We start from the raw sequence: 14,618 nt of genomic DNA on the forward strand, positions 1-14,618 counted from the left end.
TATGGGGCAATAGAGGGCTGGGAGGTTGGTGTTTGTGTTCTTGGCTGGGGACACCCTGAGCTGCAGCCTCTGGCTGTGGTGGCCGCATGGCCAGTGACTGCTGTGGGCAGCTGGGGGGCTGGCATGTCTGCTGGTGGGGCTGAGGGAATTGCCCATCCTTGGGCCCAGCCTGCCCCTGGATCTGAAGGGATCTGTTCCCCGGGCTGTTCAGATGGAGTCCTGGTACCCCCAGCTGGCCGGTCGCCTTCCCCGCGGGGGTGCGGGGTGCCTGGGAGGGATGCGCTGCTCTGCGGGACAGGGTGACCCGCTCAGGCTCCAGGGCTGAGATCTCCACTGGAGTTACTGGTTTGGAGCCCCGTGGAGGGCAGGAGGGGGCAGGCCCAGTATTTCTGCTCATGGCACGGTTAAGGACAGCTGCACTGTTTGGACCCAGATGCAAATGCTTATTCCAGAACTTCTTCCCAAAACTTCTGTAGTATTTGGGTCCAAGGTTTTGCCTTGGTCCCGTCCTTAACTGAACTGCTTGTTTTGAGCACATTTTTTTTTCCTCTGCTGTAGCTTTGTAATTGGAAATGCAGCCAGAGCTCTGGGCTGAGGCTGTTGATGGATGGTGATGAAATCGGGGTGTTTCACTGCAATCTGCTCTGGGTGGATCCCCCCTCAGTCCCGTCTGTGCTGGGTGGTGCCTCCGAGAGGGACGGGTGACACCCTGAGACTGCTGTTGCATTTTCTGCTCTTGAGGTCAAATGTTTTGCCACCCTCAGCAGCGTGAATCTCAGCAGACCGGCTGCTGACACACGGCAGCAGCGCCCTTGGCTGCCTGAGCTTTGGGCTGTTTGCCCTCAAGTTCTGTAAGTTTAAGAAGTTTCCCAGAAAACAGGGCTGGCTGTTGGATGGGCTCATCTGGGCGACAGCTGAACCGCCTGTGAGGGACGGGACCCGGCCAGGCGGGGGACACAGAAAACCGTCAGGGTTTTGGTGCCTGCCAGGGTGAACATGGCTTGAGAGAAGAGGTGGGAGGAGGGGAGAGCAAGGCTTCTTTGGCAGGCTTTTCTGGAGGATGTTTGCAAAAGTGACCAGCCCTAAGTTTTGATGAGCTCTGAACTAATTATTGAAAATAAAGATCTTCCTCTCTTGCCTGGCGAAGTGCTGTGTTTGGTTTAGTGGGTTCAGAAATGCAATGTTTCGTGGGCAGGTTGAAGCGGTGTATCGTGTCCCTGTCACTCCTGTGTTACCGGCTCCTCTGTGCCGGGGGGCGGCTGAAGCCGGGCAGCTCTGCTCCATGGGCAGAGACGCTCGGTGCACGGGCATCGCTGCCCCCACAGCCCCCCGGGCTCTGCGGCTCCGAACCTGCAGCCGCTTGCTCCTCAGTTTGTGCCCATGGAACACGGGCCCTGCGGGAGCCGGGGGAGCAGCTGCGGCTGCGGGAGCGTCGCTGTGCCGGGCGGGATGCTGAGCCTGGGTCTCTGCTCTCTTTCAGAAGCCGAAGCCAGGAAAGCCTGCGAGTGGCTGCGGGCGGCGGGGTTCCCCCAGTATGCCCAGCTGTACGAAGGTGAGAGCTGCCTCTTCTGCTGCTCCCCATCCCTGCCCTGTATCTCAGCCAGATTCCAAGGGGGCTGCGGGGAGAGCTCACAAAGCGCTGGGAGAGGAGAAGGTTGTTTATGAATTATATGAGCATGTGTTAAAACTTCAAGCCCTGGGACTTGGCCGTGGCCTGGCCAGCCAGCCCTGCTGTTCACCCTCCTGCATTCCTGAACTCTTCGCCTGCAGGCTGGGCTGCGGGAGTCCCCGGGGCGGCTGCTGGGCCAGGGACAGGCAGATTTTGCAGAGCCAGCGGCTCCTCAGCGCTCCAGGGAGGGTTTGCAAGGAGTGGGAGCGCAGAGGAGTCAATGTGGGTAACGTGGGGAGCATTCCTCCTCCCTCCCTGCGCACACGTCCTGCCCTGTCCCACGTGCTGTTTGGCAGCGGGTCTGTGCTTTCCGAGCCCCCAGCAAGCCGTGCCGGAGCAGACGGGTCCCCATGGCGCAGGGGATGCGCAGAGCCCTGAGGGTCCCGCAGTGGCTCTGGGGATGGGTCTCTGCTCCTGCTCAGCTGTGTGCTGGTCCCTGCGGGGGGGCTGGGGCGCAGGGCCGGGACAATAACGGGAAGCCGGGTGTCCGCGGGCTGTGGCCGTGGCCATTGTTCGGCCGGGCACTTCCACCGCCCCCCGTGACACGTGTGCGGGAACCCGGCTCTTGCCCCCCAGGTGATGGCTTTACAGGCTGCCTGTTTGCCTCAGGTTGCTATTTTAGGGGACAGGCTCCGAACACGGCCATGTGCAGGGACCGGCCGGATTCATCCAGGGGAGACCCCAGGTGTTGTCCCCAGGCAGTGCTCACAGCCCGGGACGGCAGGAGCGGGTGCTGGGTGCTGCGGTCTGTGAATAAACCAACACTTTTCCCAGCCTCTCTGAGCAAAACTTTCCACATCCTCCAAGTGTTTCATTCTGTTTTTCTCCACAGCTGTCAGGGCTCAGTGTCCCCTTGGTAATTGCACTCTAGCTTCATTAACAGCTGGGCTTAGGCACTCGTGGTTAGTGGTCCAGGTCCTACATCGCTGTCCCGGCAGAGCTGAGCTCACAGAGATGTGCGGGGACGTGGCTGGAGACCTGTGGGCACCTTGCCACCCCCCAGCTCACCTGGAACGGGCACTGCCCCAAGTCCCTGGGCACACACCGGCTCTGACTGCTCCTGCAGCTCCTGCCCCGGCCCCAGCCAGCGGCTCTGCCCCTGCACACCCAGCCCGTGGCCTTTGAAACGTGCGGGGGGTATTTAATTTGATGCTAGGTTTACTGTAGCACTATAGTGGTACCACTTTATTGCCCCAGGGGACTTCTTAGCAGCTCCCAGCTCAGCCCAGGGGAGCTGAGGGGCTTTCTTGACCCTGGGGATCCATTTGAGCAGGGAGACATTAACGAGCAATCAGTGCATGTGTGATGTGTGGCCTTGAGGAGCACCCAGCTGTGTCTTGGGCAGCGTTAGGGAGGTGGCTGCTCTCCCCAAACCACCATGAGGTGCTGAGGGGAGGAGCGAGGGGGTCCCTGTCCCTGCTGCAGGGGGGCAGCTCCAGCTGTGCTCAGCTGGGAGCAGAGCCCCGTGGTGGCACCTGCGTGGGTGTGTGAACATGCTGCCAAGGGCTGGGCCAGGCTTCTGAGCCAGCTCATCTCACTGAGTGCTAAAGCTAGCAGAGCACCCATCCCAGCATCCACGCCAGCACCCACCTGGGTGGCAGCTCCCAGTGACAATGCAGTGCCCCAGCCCTCCTGGCTTCTTCCAACTCACGTTCACGGCCCAGAATCCTCCCACAACTCTCCCCCCCACTCTCCATCCTCAGTGTCTCCTCGCAGCATCCCCTCCCATGCTCGTGCTGGCCCTGTGGAGCTGCTGCCTCGGGATCGATGCTGATGTTCCTCTTTTCCTTCCCCAGACTCGTTGTTCCCTCTCGACATCGGCGCTGTGAAGAAGGACCACAGCTTCCTGGACCAGGACTCCCTCAGATCCCTGTGCAGGTACCACTCAGCACCGAGAGGTTGGGATGCGCTCGCCTTCGGAATCGGGCAGCGCTGCTGGGTGGTGCCAGGGGAACGATGGCGTTTCTATTGTGAACGTGTAGAGCTCCTGGAGAACAGAAATGTTTCCCAGGAATAATTCTTCTTGTGGTGTGACTTTCGGGCTGTATTTTAATTTCGCGCTTGGGTAACACTGCTGTAGAGCTCGGTTGGGGTGGATTGGCCAGAGCTGAACTGTAAAGCAGCAGAGGTGCAGAGAGACCCGGAGCTGCTGTCCCCACTGCCCACGCTGTCCCCTGCCACCGCCGGCTGCCCTGGGGGACACCTCTGGGCTGCGGTCCCCAGGGGAGGGAGCCGTGTCTCCCCGGGTGTGTTTGATGTTGCTGTATTTTGCAAGGATGCTTCATGATGTCTCTGAGAATGAAATTGAGTTTGGAAACCATGTCACCGCATCAGAATGAAGGGATCTTGCTCAGTCTTCAGTGTAAGGCAGGTTCAGGTCAAAGTGCCTGTGGATGAAATCGTGTTAGTGGACGGAGTTTCCCTCGTTTGTCAGGTGTGAGCCACCTGCGGAAGAGAGAAAACAAGCAGCGAGGGGTGTGCTGAGACTGGTGCTGTGCGAGGGGCTCCATGGAAGCTGCACGCTGCTAATTAGCGCTTTGTGCATGTCATTGGGGGCTGGGGGTGCTCCTGCTGGCGGTTCAGAGCTGTCAGCTTGCGCTGGGATCCGCTTGGCGCAGGTGAGCTGTGCCGCCGGGTCCCTCCGGTTCCCCGCGCAGCCAGCGACTCCTGCGTCCCCACGCGCTCGCTGGCTCTGGGTGACGGTTGTCACCCGGTACCTGGGAACACAGCCACGTGTTCCCAGCAGGACACGCTGCTGCTGGCAGCCGCGGGCTGGACGTGGCTGTGGGAGACGCTGCGGGCGTTGCTGCCACGGGGCGGCGGGTGTTTGGAGGACTCACCCAGCTCTGCCAGCATGAGCAAGAGGAAATACCCAAAAGGAGGGACACCCCTCTGTCCTAGTGTCTGTCTGGGGGGGCTGTGTGTCCCTCTGGCACGTGGTGACTCAGCCTACTGTTGGCTTTGGGACACATCATCCTGCCCATGCCCCCGCGCTGATGCCGTGGTGAGACACGAGTGTTGGTGCGTGCTGTCCCTCCCACACACACTGCTGCTGAATGGGACAGAGAGGGACAGGAAGGGCTCTGTCACTTGGTTGTTGTCCCAGCAGAGAGGCTGGGCAGGAGGGATCCCCTGTGCTGCTAAACAGGAGCTCCTGTTGTCCCTCCTCGTGGTCCCAGCAGGGTGGGAGGCAGCGAGAGGTCTCTGGCCATCCCTCCCCATCTGAGCTTTTGGGTCCCTTTGTCACTGCCTGGCTGGCCGCAGGAGCCTCGAAGATGGTTCTGCTCTAATGACCTGAGCAGGTCATCCCTGCCTGTGCGGGGTGGCTGGGCACAGCGCAGGAGCGTCCCTGGCTCCCCCCGCTGTCCCCGGGGTCTCTGAGGTGGCCCCATGCAATTTTTGCCTAACAAAAGGACTCTGGAAAATGCAGCTCTTCAGGACGATGAGTCCCCTGGACACGTTCTCTCCCCGTCCCGCTCCCGCTGCCAGCCTCGGTGCCTGTGAGCCTGCCGCAGGATGCTCTGCAGGACCGCGCTCACTCGGGTTCAGTGAGGTTGCAAGGGGGGCAGTAGGCAAATTTTTGGTAAGATGTCCCTGAGGTCTGTGTTTTGGCTGTGCAGACATGGTACTGGCATGCTTGAACAAAAGTGCTTGTTTTAGTGTTCATGAAGGTGCTGATTAAAGTGAACTAACTGAAGATTCGTTCACTTGTGTAGAGAAAATGGAACAGGACGTGAAGCTGTGGGCTGGGGAAAGGGGAAGGGCCTGGCTGGGGCCGGTCCTGCTCTGCGTGTCCCCGATCCCTGGAGCCGCAGCTGCTGGCTGACAGGTGACAGCAAACAAGGGCTCTCAGACAGAAACAGAAAAAAGGCAAAAAGAAGAGCCCTGTGGCCCCACGGGGGCCAGGACTGGGGTAAAGCCTCACTTGTTGTCTTGCAGGAGGCTGATGACCCTGAACACTTGTGCCTCCATGAAGCTGGAAGTCCACTTTCAGCGTAAACAGGTATGTCCTGCGCGCTCGTGGGCAGGCGAGGGGCTGGGGGACTGCGCAGTGGTGGCAGCGATTGGTGTTCAAGGACAACACCCGTGTGCTTGGGCTGCCCCGGGCTCACAACAGCTCCCAGCACTGCCCGGTTGCTTGTTCCCCTGTCACCCAGGACTGGCACGGCCCTGGCGCTGCCCGGCTGACTCGGCGGGCGCCTGCGTTTACCCTGTGCCCCCGCACAGCCCTGAGGCTCTGGCAGCAGCAGTGGGACCGCAGGAGTTGTCACTATGCAGGCCCGGCTGTGGTGGCTGCGCAGGGCTGGGTCCCTGCAGCCACAGATTCACCTCGGGGGTTTCTGCTGAGCTGCGCTCAAAGACCCCCCAGCAGCACGTCTTGCAACAATTAATATTGGCATGTTAATAACAAAAACTCTTCATTTCCGTTAATGAATAATCCATTCAAAATGCACACTAGCTAGGTGTTTAGCATATAGAAATCATTCCATGAATGTAACCCTGCTCGTTGTGACTGCCCTGTTTTAGCCTGGGAGGGGATGCTGCCCTGCGTCCCTCGCTGCCCTGCGTCCCTGGCGTGTCTGGGGTTTGTGGGGATGTTCTGCAGGGATGTCCCTGCTGCCCGTGAGCTGTCCATGGGTGGCGTGGAGCAGCACTGTCCCTTCCTCTGTGCAGTGTGGCCCTCAGACATGGCAAATTGCTGCTTGGTGCCTCCTGGAGCCCTTCATCACCAAAGAGGACCGGGATGGGTTTAAGGGGACGTGCTGTGACTGTGCCCTTTGCTGGGGTGCCTGTCCCAGGAGGGTGGGGCAGGAGGACACACAGACCCTCTGGGACTCTGACTGATTCACTGTCCCCTCTTGTCAACCACTTGCAGAATGAAGACTCTGAGGAGGAAGACCTGTGCGCCATCAGCGACCGGTGGGCTTTCCAGAGGGACAGCAAGAGGTGGTCGCGGGTGGGCTCCGTCGACGTCCTCTCGCAGGGCTCCGAGGTGTTGAGCTCCACCATGCCGCTGGCGTCCAGCCGCGAGAGCGTCCTCACCGACCTCAGCACCAACCCAGAGGCCACATCCCTGCACAGCAGCGGCAGCACGGGCGGCACGCTGGGCATCACAGCTGTGCCACCCGGCCCCTCGACCCCCATCCACGCCACCGCCGCTGCCATCGCCGCCTCCAGCCACAGCCTGAGCGAACGCTCCTCGCCCGAGCAGCCCTCCGTCCGCGACGGGGGCTCCAAGGAGAAGCTGAAGAAGCGACGGTCTCGCAGCTTCCTGAAGAGAATCGAGTCACTCCGAAGGAAGGACAAGGAGAAAGCTGGCCCAGATGAGAAGGTGGCCCCACACAGCAGCGTCACGGCCACACCAGGATGGGGCACCCTGAAGACTAATGGGGACCTTGCAACCGCCAAGGCCAGTTCCCCCAAAAGAGGGATATCTGCCTCTTTCCATGGCAAAAAACACTTCTTCTCGGTATCGTACAGGACTAACCGCTTACTGGCTGCAGGCAAGAGCAAGGTGGGCTCTGACTCGAAACGCAGTGGGGTCTACCTGGAGGACTATGACACGTCGGTGACGGCCAGCGGCGACTGGGCTGCCGGGGACCGCCCGTGCCGGCAGGTGTACCGGGGGGACTGCTTGGTGTACATCCCGCGGGACCACAAGCCAGGCACCTTCCCCAAATCTCTGTCCATTGAAAGCTTGTGTCCCTTGGGCGGCAGCTCCCTGACCCACTGGAAGTCAGGGACTGTGCCCGTGGGGCCGGCGGGAGGCGGTGGCAGCAGCGTGGAGGGCTCATCCTCCCCGCGGGGCTTCACCTGCCGCCGCCGGGGCTCCTGCAGCTCCCTGGGCAGCCGCGTCAGCGTGTACGACAACGTGCCAGAGTTCGGCAGCAGTGAGGATTTCTGCAAGGAGGACGGGGAGGTGACCTACGAGAACCTCGACGACATCCTGCAGCACATGTGGGGGCTGCAGCAGAAGTTGGAGCTCTGGTATAAAGCCATCTCCCCCGACCTGGCTGGGGAGGAAGGGGCTGAGGAGGAGGAGGAGTCGGAGGAGTCGGACTCGGGAGGGGAACCCTCCAACTTGCACTTTGAAGAGCGGTCCATGTCGGATGTTGGCACCTCTGCCAGTGACTTCGACAGCACGGGCAACTCCCTCAACGAGGCCGAGGAGATGGAGATGCGGGAGCGGCGGGACTCGGGGGTGGGAGCATCACTCACCAGGCCCTGCAGGTGAGCGGGGCTGGGCTGGGGAAGGGTCCTGCACCTGGGGAGTGTAACCCCAGGCACGAGTGTGGGTTGGGGGTTGACCTGCTGGAAAGCAGCAGCATAGAGTTGTGGTTGACAACAGGGTGACACGAGCCAGCGATGTGACCGGTGGTACCTGGGGGTGTGAGGAAGAGTGTGACCAGCAGGTCGAGGTGAATCCTCCCCCTCTGCGCTGCCCTGGGGACGCCCCATCTACAGAACGGGGTCCAGTTCTGGGCTCCCCAGTTTAGGAAGAACAAGGGATTACTGGAGAGAGTCCAGCAGAGGGACACAGAGATGCTGAGGCGTCTGGAGCACCTTTGTGCTGAGAAGGCTGAGAGGCACGGGTCGCTGGTGCACTCTGGTGGCTGCTGCCTGCTCCTGCCTGCTGCTGCCTGCTGTGCACAGGCTGCCACCTCTGAGTGGGTTTTCATTTACTAATAACAGGTCTAGATGGAGGCACTTGTTTGCAGTGTGCTAGAGCTCTCTTTGGCTTTCCCTAAGAAAACGGCAGCCGTTGCTGAGTTCTGTGACTTTTCTAGCCCTGCTGGGCTGATGCTGAAGGGTGATGTGCCTGCACGCAGGTGTGGAGGGATAAAGACGGGTGGACTTTTTGTTAACTGGGAATGTCCCTTCTGGGCTTGGCGATGCACTGGAGCAACTGGGCAGGAACAGCACCGACCTGGGAAGAGCTTAACAGGCTCCCAAGAGAGCACCACCTCCTTGGGGTGTCTTTTGTTCTCAGGTGTTGGAGATGTCTCCTTTGCCATGGCATTGCTCTGCATGGTGGTCCTGTAGGCATGTGTTAGCCTAAGTGTCTGGGCTCCTGGCAGGGTAACAGCCCTTGAATGAGCTCGAGGTGCAGCGGGAGGTGCTGGTTGATTCAGGGCTGGGAGGATTCATTAGAGGCAAGGCAAAGTGTCACTTGTGCTCTCCCTGGCACCCTATCACACCAGGTTTGTGAGCACCCGGGGGATGACACAGCACCCCCAGCACTGGGGCCGCGGGCAGGGAAGGGCCCTTCCCCGGGGTCTCCAGCTCCACCATCACCAGCCTTTCCCTGCAGAAAGCTGCGCTGGCACAGTTTCCAGAACTCCCACCGGCCCAGCCTGAACTCGGCCTCCCTGGAGATCAACCGCCAGTCCTCTGCCCAGCTCAACCTGCTCCAGAAGTGCTCCCTGCTCCGGCTCACGGCCATCATGGAGAAGTACTCTGTGCCCCACAAGCAAGCCTGGACATGGTGAGCTGCTGGGGAGGAGGATGGGATGGTGACCCCTTGGGCTGTGCTGGGTGCTGCCCCCTAGACCGGGTCCCATAGCCTGGGGCAGCTTCAGTGTGCAAAGTGCTGGAGAGGGAGGGGAAAAGCCGAAACCAAAGCTGCCTTTGCTCTGCGTGCCTGTGGGCATCTTTGCAAGTGTGAGCGGGGGGCTGACACTTGAGGTCGTGGCATCATCTGTGTCCAGGAGGGATGCAGGCATTTGTGGGGCATTAAAAATGCTGCAGCAATGTAAGAGCGGGACAGCAGTTTCCTTTTGTAGCCTAGCATTAAAGCATATTTTGGCTTAATAAATGTGTTGCAGTTCCTGCTCGAAAGCTGCGTTGCTTCCATTTCAAATGTGGTAGAAGCATGTGTGTGCATGTGTGTGTCTCCCGGGCCCTGCTCCCCTCTGTGCACTGGTGCTGAGGGAGCTGTTTGCTGCACTGATGTCTGTCTGTCCCACCCACAGGACTGTGCCCAAGTTCATGAAGCGGAGTAAAGTCCCCGACTACAGGGACAAGATGGTCTTTGGCGTGCCACCCATCGTGAACGTGCAGCGGACGGGGCAGCCGCTGCCGCAGAGCATCCAGCAGGCCATGCGCTACCTGCGCAGCCAGTGCCTGGACCAGGTGATGCCGCCGCTGCACCGAATCGCTGTCATTTGGGGAAAAAAACGAGCTTTCAGGGGTCCTTTTTGTTCGCCTCTCGTGGCGCTTGGCTGTGGTGAAGCGGGAGGGTGAGATTGTCTGTGGGAATGCCACTCCCACAGGTGTCTCCTCTGGGCTGGGGACCGAGACCTTTGGGGAAGGGGCTTCCTCGCCGGTCCTGCCCACCTGTGCCCAAGCGTCAACCTGCTGTTCCCCGACAGGTTGGCATCTTCCGCAAGTCTGGGGTGAAGTCCCGGATTCAGGCGCTCCGGCACATGAATGAAACCAGCCCCGACAACGTCAACTACGAGGGGCAGTCGGCGTACGACGTGGCGGACCTGCTGAAGCAGTATTTCCGTGACCTGCCTGAGCCCATCTTCACCAGCAAGCTGACGGACACCTTCCTGCAGATCTACCAGTGTGAGTGCTGGGCTGGGGGTGGGAGCGGGGGTCTGCTGGCGGGAGGGATCTCTCTGTTCCTTTGGACAGGGCGGTGGTGCAGGCGTAGGCCTGCGGGGACGGACCTGCTGACCATCGTCTTGGCCCCGCGCTGGCAGTCGTGTCGAAGGAGCAGCGGCTGCAGGCGGTGCAAGCGGCCGTGATCCTGATGCCGGATGAGAACCGGGAGGTGCTGCAGACCCTGCTGTACTTCCTGAGCGACATCGCCTCCGCTGAGGAGAACCAGATGACCGCTGGGAACCTGGCCGTCTGCCTGGCCCCCTCCATCTTCCACCTCAACGTGTCCAAGAAGGAGAGCACCTCGCCCAGGTGAGGGCTGGGTTGGCTCCCCAGCCTCCCCATCGCCCCTTCCCTGGTGGGATGTGCTGTCACACAGCCCCGTGCTCTGCTGTGCAAGGGGGTCCCCACTGGTGCCAGCCCAGCTCGCTCCCCTGCAGGGTGATCCACAAGAGGGGCACCATGGGGAAGCCTGACCAGAAGGACCTCAACGAGAACATGGCTGCAACGCAGGGGCTGTCCCACATGATCACCGACTGCAAGAAGCTCTTCCAGGTGGGTGGCTGTGGCATCTCCAGCCCAGTACTGCCCTACCCGGGTGCTGCCAGAGGGAGATGCGACCTTGCCAGTGGGGTGCGGGTCCTGAGGAGTCAGTGTGGGTGAGATAAGGGCCCCCAATCGTCAGCAGGACGGCTGCTGCTGGTCGGCCAGCCCTGGGAGCGCAGCTCAGCTGCATCTCGTGGTGCTGCAGGTCACAGGCTGTGGGCCGTGTCCCCTGGGAGGCTGTGTCCATCCTTCACCCCTCCTCGGTGGCATGAGGAGTTGTGGTTTTCTAGCTGCCTAGGACCACTCACCAAGTCCATGTAGGCTCCATCTGGCTTTCTGAAGATCGGTGTGCTCTTGGCTTGTAGGTCTCCCACGACATCTTGCTCCAGCTGAGCAGCTCCTACATGGCAGCAGATGCTTATCCCCACCCCCTGGCTGACTTCGTGTGTCAGGGGGAGAGCAAGGATTTACACTCCTACTTCGAGCAGAGTGTCCAGAACCTGCTGAAAGAGTCCTCAGAGAAATTCAAGGGGTGGCTGAGCACCCCAGGGCCCCTGAACACAGAGCTCTCCTGCAAGAAGGTAAATGCCACTGTATGGAGGGGGCTTGGAGTCCCACAGGGAAACATGCATGGAGTGACCCCTGGGTGCCACAGGTGCTGCAGGCACCTGCCAGCCTGCCAGCAACCTTGGCACTTGTTCCCTTGGGTGAGGAGGGATCAGCAGCCTCTTCCCTGGCCAGGGTGGGGCCTGAGAGATGGGCAGCTCTGGGCTGGAGGGTGCTCAGTGCCCGGCAGTCCCGCAGAGACACCACGTTGTTGTTGGCAGAGGAGCTGTGCCTGCATCCAGCCCTCTCCAGCAGCCAGAGCAGCTGCCATCCCACCTCCTCATACAAGCAGCTGTTCTGGTGCTGCTCCATGGCAGTGGGAGCCATTGGGAAAGCTGCTCGGGAGGTCAGCACTGTGGGAGTCCTGTGGACCACCTGATCCCTCTCTTGGCCCATCAGGTCGGGGACGGGCACCCTCTGCGCTTGTGGAAGGTGTCCACGGAGGTGGAGGCCCCTCCGGCCACGGTGCTGCACCGGGTGCTGCGGGAGCGTCACCTCTGGGACGAGGACCTGCTGCAGAGCAAGGTGGTGGAGGCGCTGGACAAGAACGTGGAGGTCTACCACTACGTGACAGACAGCATGGCCCCCCACCCGCGCAGGGACTGCGTGGTGCTCCGGTGAGGACAGGGAGGGACCTGGGGTGGTGGGACCTCCCCGGAGGGGTGAGCAGGGGCTGCACGGGGCTGGGTGGCAGGGATGGGACTGAGGGGACTGCTGTGTCCCCAGGCGCTGGCACACGGACCTGCCGCGGGGAGCCTGCCTGCTCATCTCCATCTCAGTGGAGCACGAGAAGCTGCCGGCAGAGGGAGGTGTCAAAGCTGTTGTGCTGACGTCCCAGTACCTGATGGAGCCCAGCGCCATGGGCCGCTCCAGGGTCACCCACATCTGCAGAACTGACCTCAGGTGAGGAGGGGCCCGCAGGAGGGTGGGGGCAGGAGCTCACCCGCTCACCCTGCCCCGGGGAAGCGGGACTGGGCTGGGGACAGCGCCAGTGGCACTCCAGTTGTCATTCTGGGCTGGCACAAGCCAGGTTGGGTCACAGACATTCCCCTATGTCACCACATCACTGTGGCTGGCAGGGGGGCACATTCCCTTTTCTGTCACATTGCACTGGTTCAGTGTCTCATCATCCATCGCAGGTGGAGCTACACTGGGTACCTGTCCTGGAGCACGAAGGGACACCCTGCTCCTTGTCCCCTGCCAGGGTCCCTCCTGCCCCCTCACCCCCTTCTGTTCCCTTCCCAGGGGCCGGTCTCCCGAGTGGTACAACAGGGTCTTTGGGCACCTCTGTGCCATGGAGCTGGTGAGGATCCGTGACTCCTTCCCTGCCCTGAGTCCCAGCGGCCCCGAGACGAAGATCTGAGGTGCCAGGAGGATGCTCGGTCCTGTCGGACGTGGACTTGCTGGTGGATCCGGAATGGGCTCTCGGGGGGAGCGTGGCAGGGGAGGCAGGGACACATATTTATGTGTGTCCTTGTACCCTGGGCTGGGCATCCCCATCCCACTGTCCCCGTGCTGCCTTGGTCGCCCTGGCACAGCAGAGACAAAGCTGTGCAGCCCCTAGTCCCCACCAGAGGCGTTGGGAAGCACAGAGAGGGGCTGGGGGTGACTGCGGGGGACAGGGTGGAGCGCAGTGGGTCCCATGTGCCAACTGGAGTGAAGGTGCGTGGGGAGAAGAGGGAGAAGCGAGCAGGGAGGTCGCAGTGCTGTGTTGGGAAGTGAAGGGTGGGCAGCGTGCATGGTGTCACCCGGCAGGGACAGCTGGGGAGGCACCAGCAGAACCTGTCAGGTAGTGAGAGAGGCAGTGATTCTAGGAGTCGAGCAGCTGCACACAGATACAGGGCTCTGCCCCGAGTGCCAGCCGTGCCGAGTGGCAGAAGGAGCCTTTGGTGCTGAATTTCATAGGAGAAGAAAAGCCCTCTAGTCCTGTGCCTTGCTCTTACTGGGCTAAAAGCCCTCTCGTGCACTGGGCTTTGGTGGATGAACCATGTTCCAAGCCAAGCCTGTCCCTTCAAACCAGCATCCCCAGCAGCTGGAGGGGCAGGACACACCTAGAGCCCTGGGGCTGGTTATGCAGAGGCACCGTGGGCAGGAGGAGGGACACGGCGGGTGCTGCAGCTCCCCGGTCCTGCTGCTGTTGGGGCTCCCCTGGCCCTGCCCCGGCTCAGTGGGGCGGTGGGATGTGGGGCTGTCCCTGCCCCCCAGCTGTGGAGCTGCCTCCCCAGCGCTGCCCCTGCAGAGTCGCCCGTTCCCTCCCCATCCCTCCCCGTTCCTCCGCGGAGAAACCCCCGCCGGAGCTGACCCGACCTGGTTCCTGCGCTCCAGCAGGGACCCAAGTCACCAGACCTCGTTCCAACTGGAAGGCAGCACGACCCACACGCGGGAGCGACTCCCAGTGTCAGCTTTGCTGTAACACAACCTGTCTGTCTCCTGATGGAAAAAAAAAAGCAACCCAGCCTCTCTTCTGTGTTTTTATATATATATTTATATATATATATATAAAAATATAACTAACATTTGGGAGAGTGATCTTTCTCCTAATATTTTTTTAAAATGTTTCTTTTGTTCCTATCTATAAATAGTTGTACAGTTGGAATATTAATATATAACGCTGGCAGTAGAGCTCAGTGCCAGGTGATGCTCACTTAAAAGACGTGTATTTTGTATTTAAGGGACTTTTGTATCATATGCAACTGCAACAGATTGTTTGACTTGGATGGGGGCTGCTCTTCCCATCCATGTAATTAATAAAGTACTAACGATACCTGCTGGCTGATGAGGAAACCTTCATGCTCAGTGATTCTTCAGCACAGGAGCATCCCCGAGCTGAGCCGCGTGGGCTCTGTCTCAGGAGTGGGGGTTCACCTGGGATCCAGCTGTAGCAGGGAGAGCAGCTCTGGGAGAAGATGGGGCTCTGCAGCGAGCGTCCGCGAAGACGATGAAGAAGAATCTGCTTTGTGATGGCAACTTGCTGGAGCAGATGCTTCTCTCTGCTTTGAACGCCACGATGCGGATGGAGTAGAACGTGCTGGAATAGGTGAAGACGATGGTGATGAAGGCTGCAAGATTCAAGCGTGGAGAGGAAGAAATCTCGCTCTGGGCACAGCCAAAGTGCAAACCTCGTGGACCGGGGTTGGTGGTGTGGCTGACAGCAGGACGACTCCTGCTTTTATCACTAGGGGGGGCAGAG

At 60.5% G+C, this 14,618-nt stretch overlaps 1 protein-coding gene across 6 annotated transcripts in view; it reads left to right on the forward strand.

Moving 5' to 3' along the window:
- The window catches only part of STARD8 (StAR related lipid transfer domain containing 8), a 53,216-nt gene extending 39,024 nt beyond the window's left edge, over positions 1 to 14,192 (forward strand). For all 6 annotated transcript variants that reach the window (XM_065077325.1, XM_065077328.1, XM_065077324.1 and 3 more), the window contains 13 exons: positions 1,481 to 1,552; positions 3,466 to 3,547; positions 5,609 to 5,672; positions 6,546 to 7,900; positions 8,982 to 9,155; positions 9,643 to 9,802; positions 10,042 to 10,240; positions 10,378 to 10,588; positions 10,717 to 10,831; positions 11,188 to 11,403; positions 11,828 to 12,045; positions 12,155 to 12,331; positions 12,674 to 14,192. In XM_065077325.1, coding sequence (XP_064933397.1) covers positions 1,481 to 1,552; positions 3,466 to 3,547; positions 5,609 to 5,672; positions 6,546 to 7,900; positions 8,982 to 9,155; positions 9,643 to 9,802; positions 10,042 to 10,240; positions 10,378 to 10,588; positions 10,717 to 10,831; positions 11,188 to 11,403; positions 11,828 to 12,045; positions 12,155 to 12,331; positions 12,674 to 12,791 — 3,161 coding nt within the window. In that variant the 3' untranslated portion in view covers positions 12,792 to 14,192. The remainder of the gene's footprint in view (positions 1 to 1,480; positions 1,553 to 3,465; positions 3,548 to 5,608; positions 5,673 to 6,545; positions 7,901 to 8,981; positions 9,156 to 9,642; positions 9,803 to 10,041; positions 10,241 to 10,377; positions 10,589 to 10,716; positions 10,832 to 11,187; positions 11,404 to 11,827; positions 12,046 to 12,154; positions 12,332 to 12,673) is intronic.
- Positions 14,193 to 14,618: the final 426 nt, after the last annotated feature.

This window comes from Columba livia, chromosome 12 (assembly GCF_036013475.1).
Source record: "Columba livia isolate bColLiv1 breed racing homer chromosome 12, bColLiv1.pat.W.v2, whole genome shotgun sequence".
Classification (NCBI taxonomy): domain Eukaryota; kingdom Metazoa; phylum Chordata; class Aves; order Columbiformes; family Columbidae; genus Columba; species Columba livia.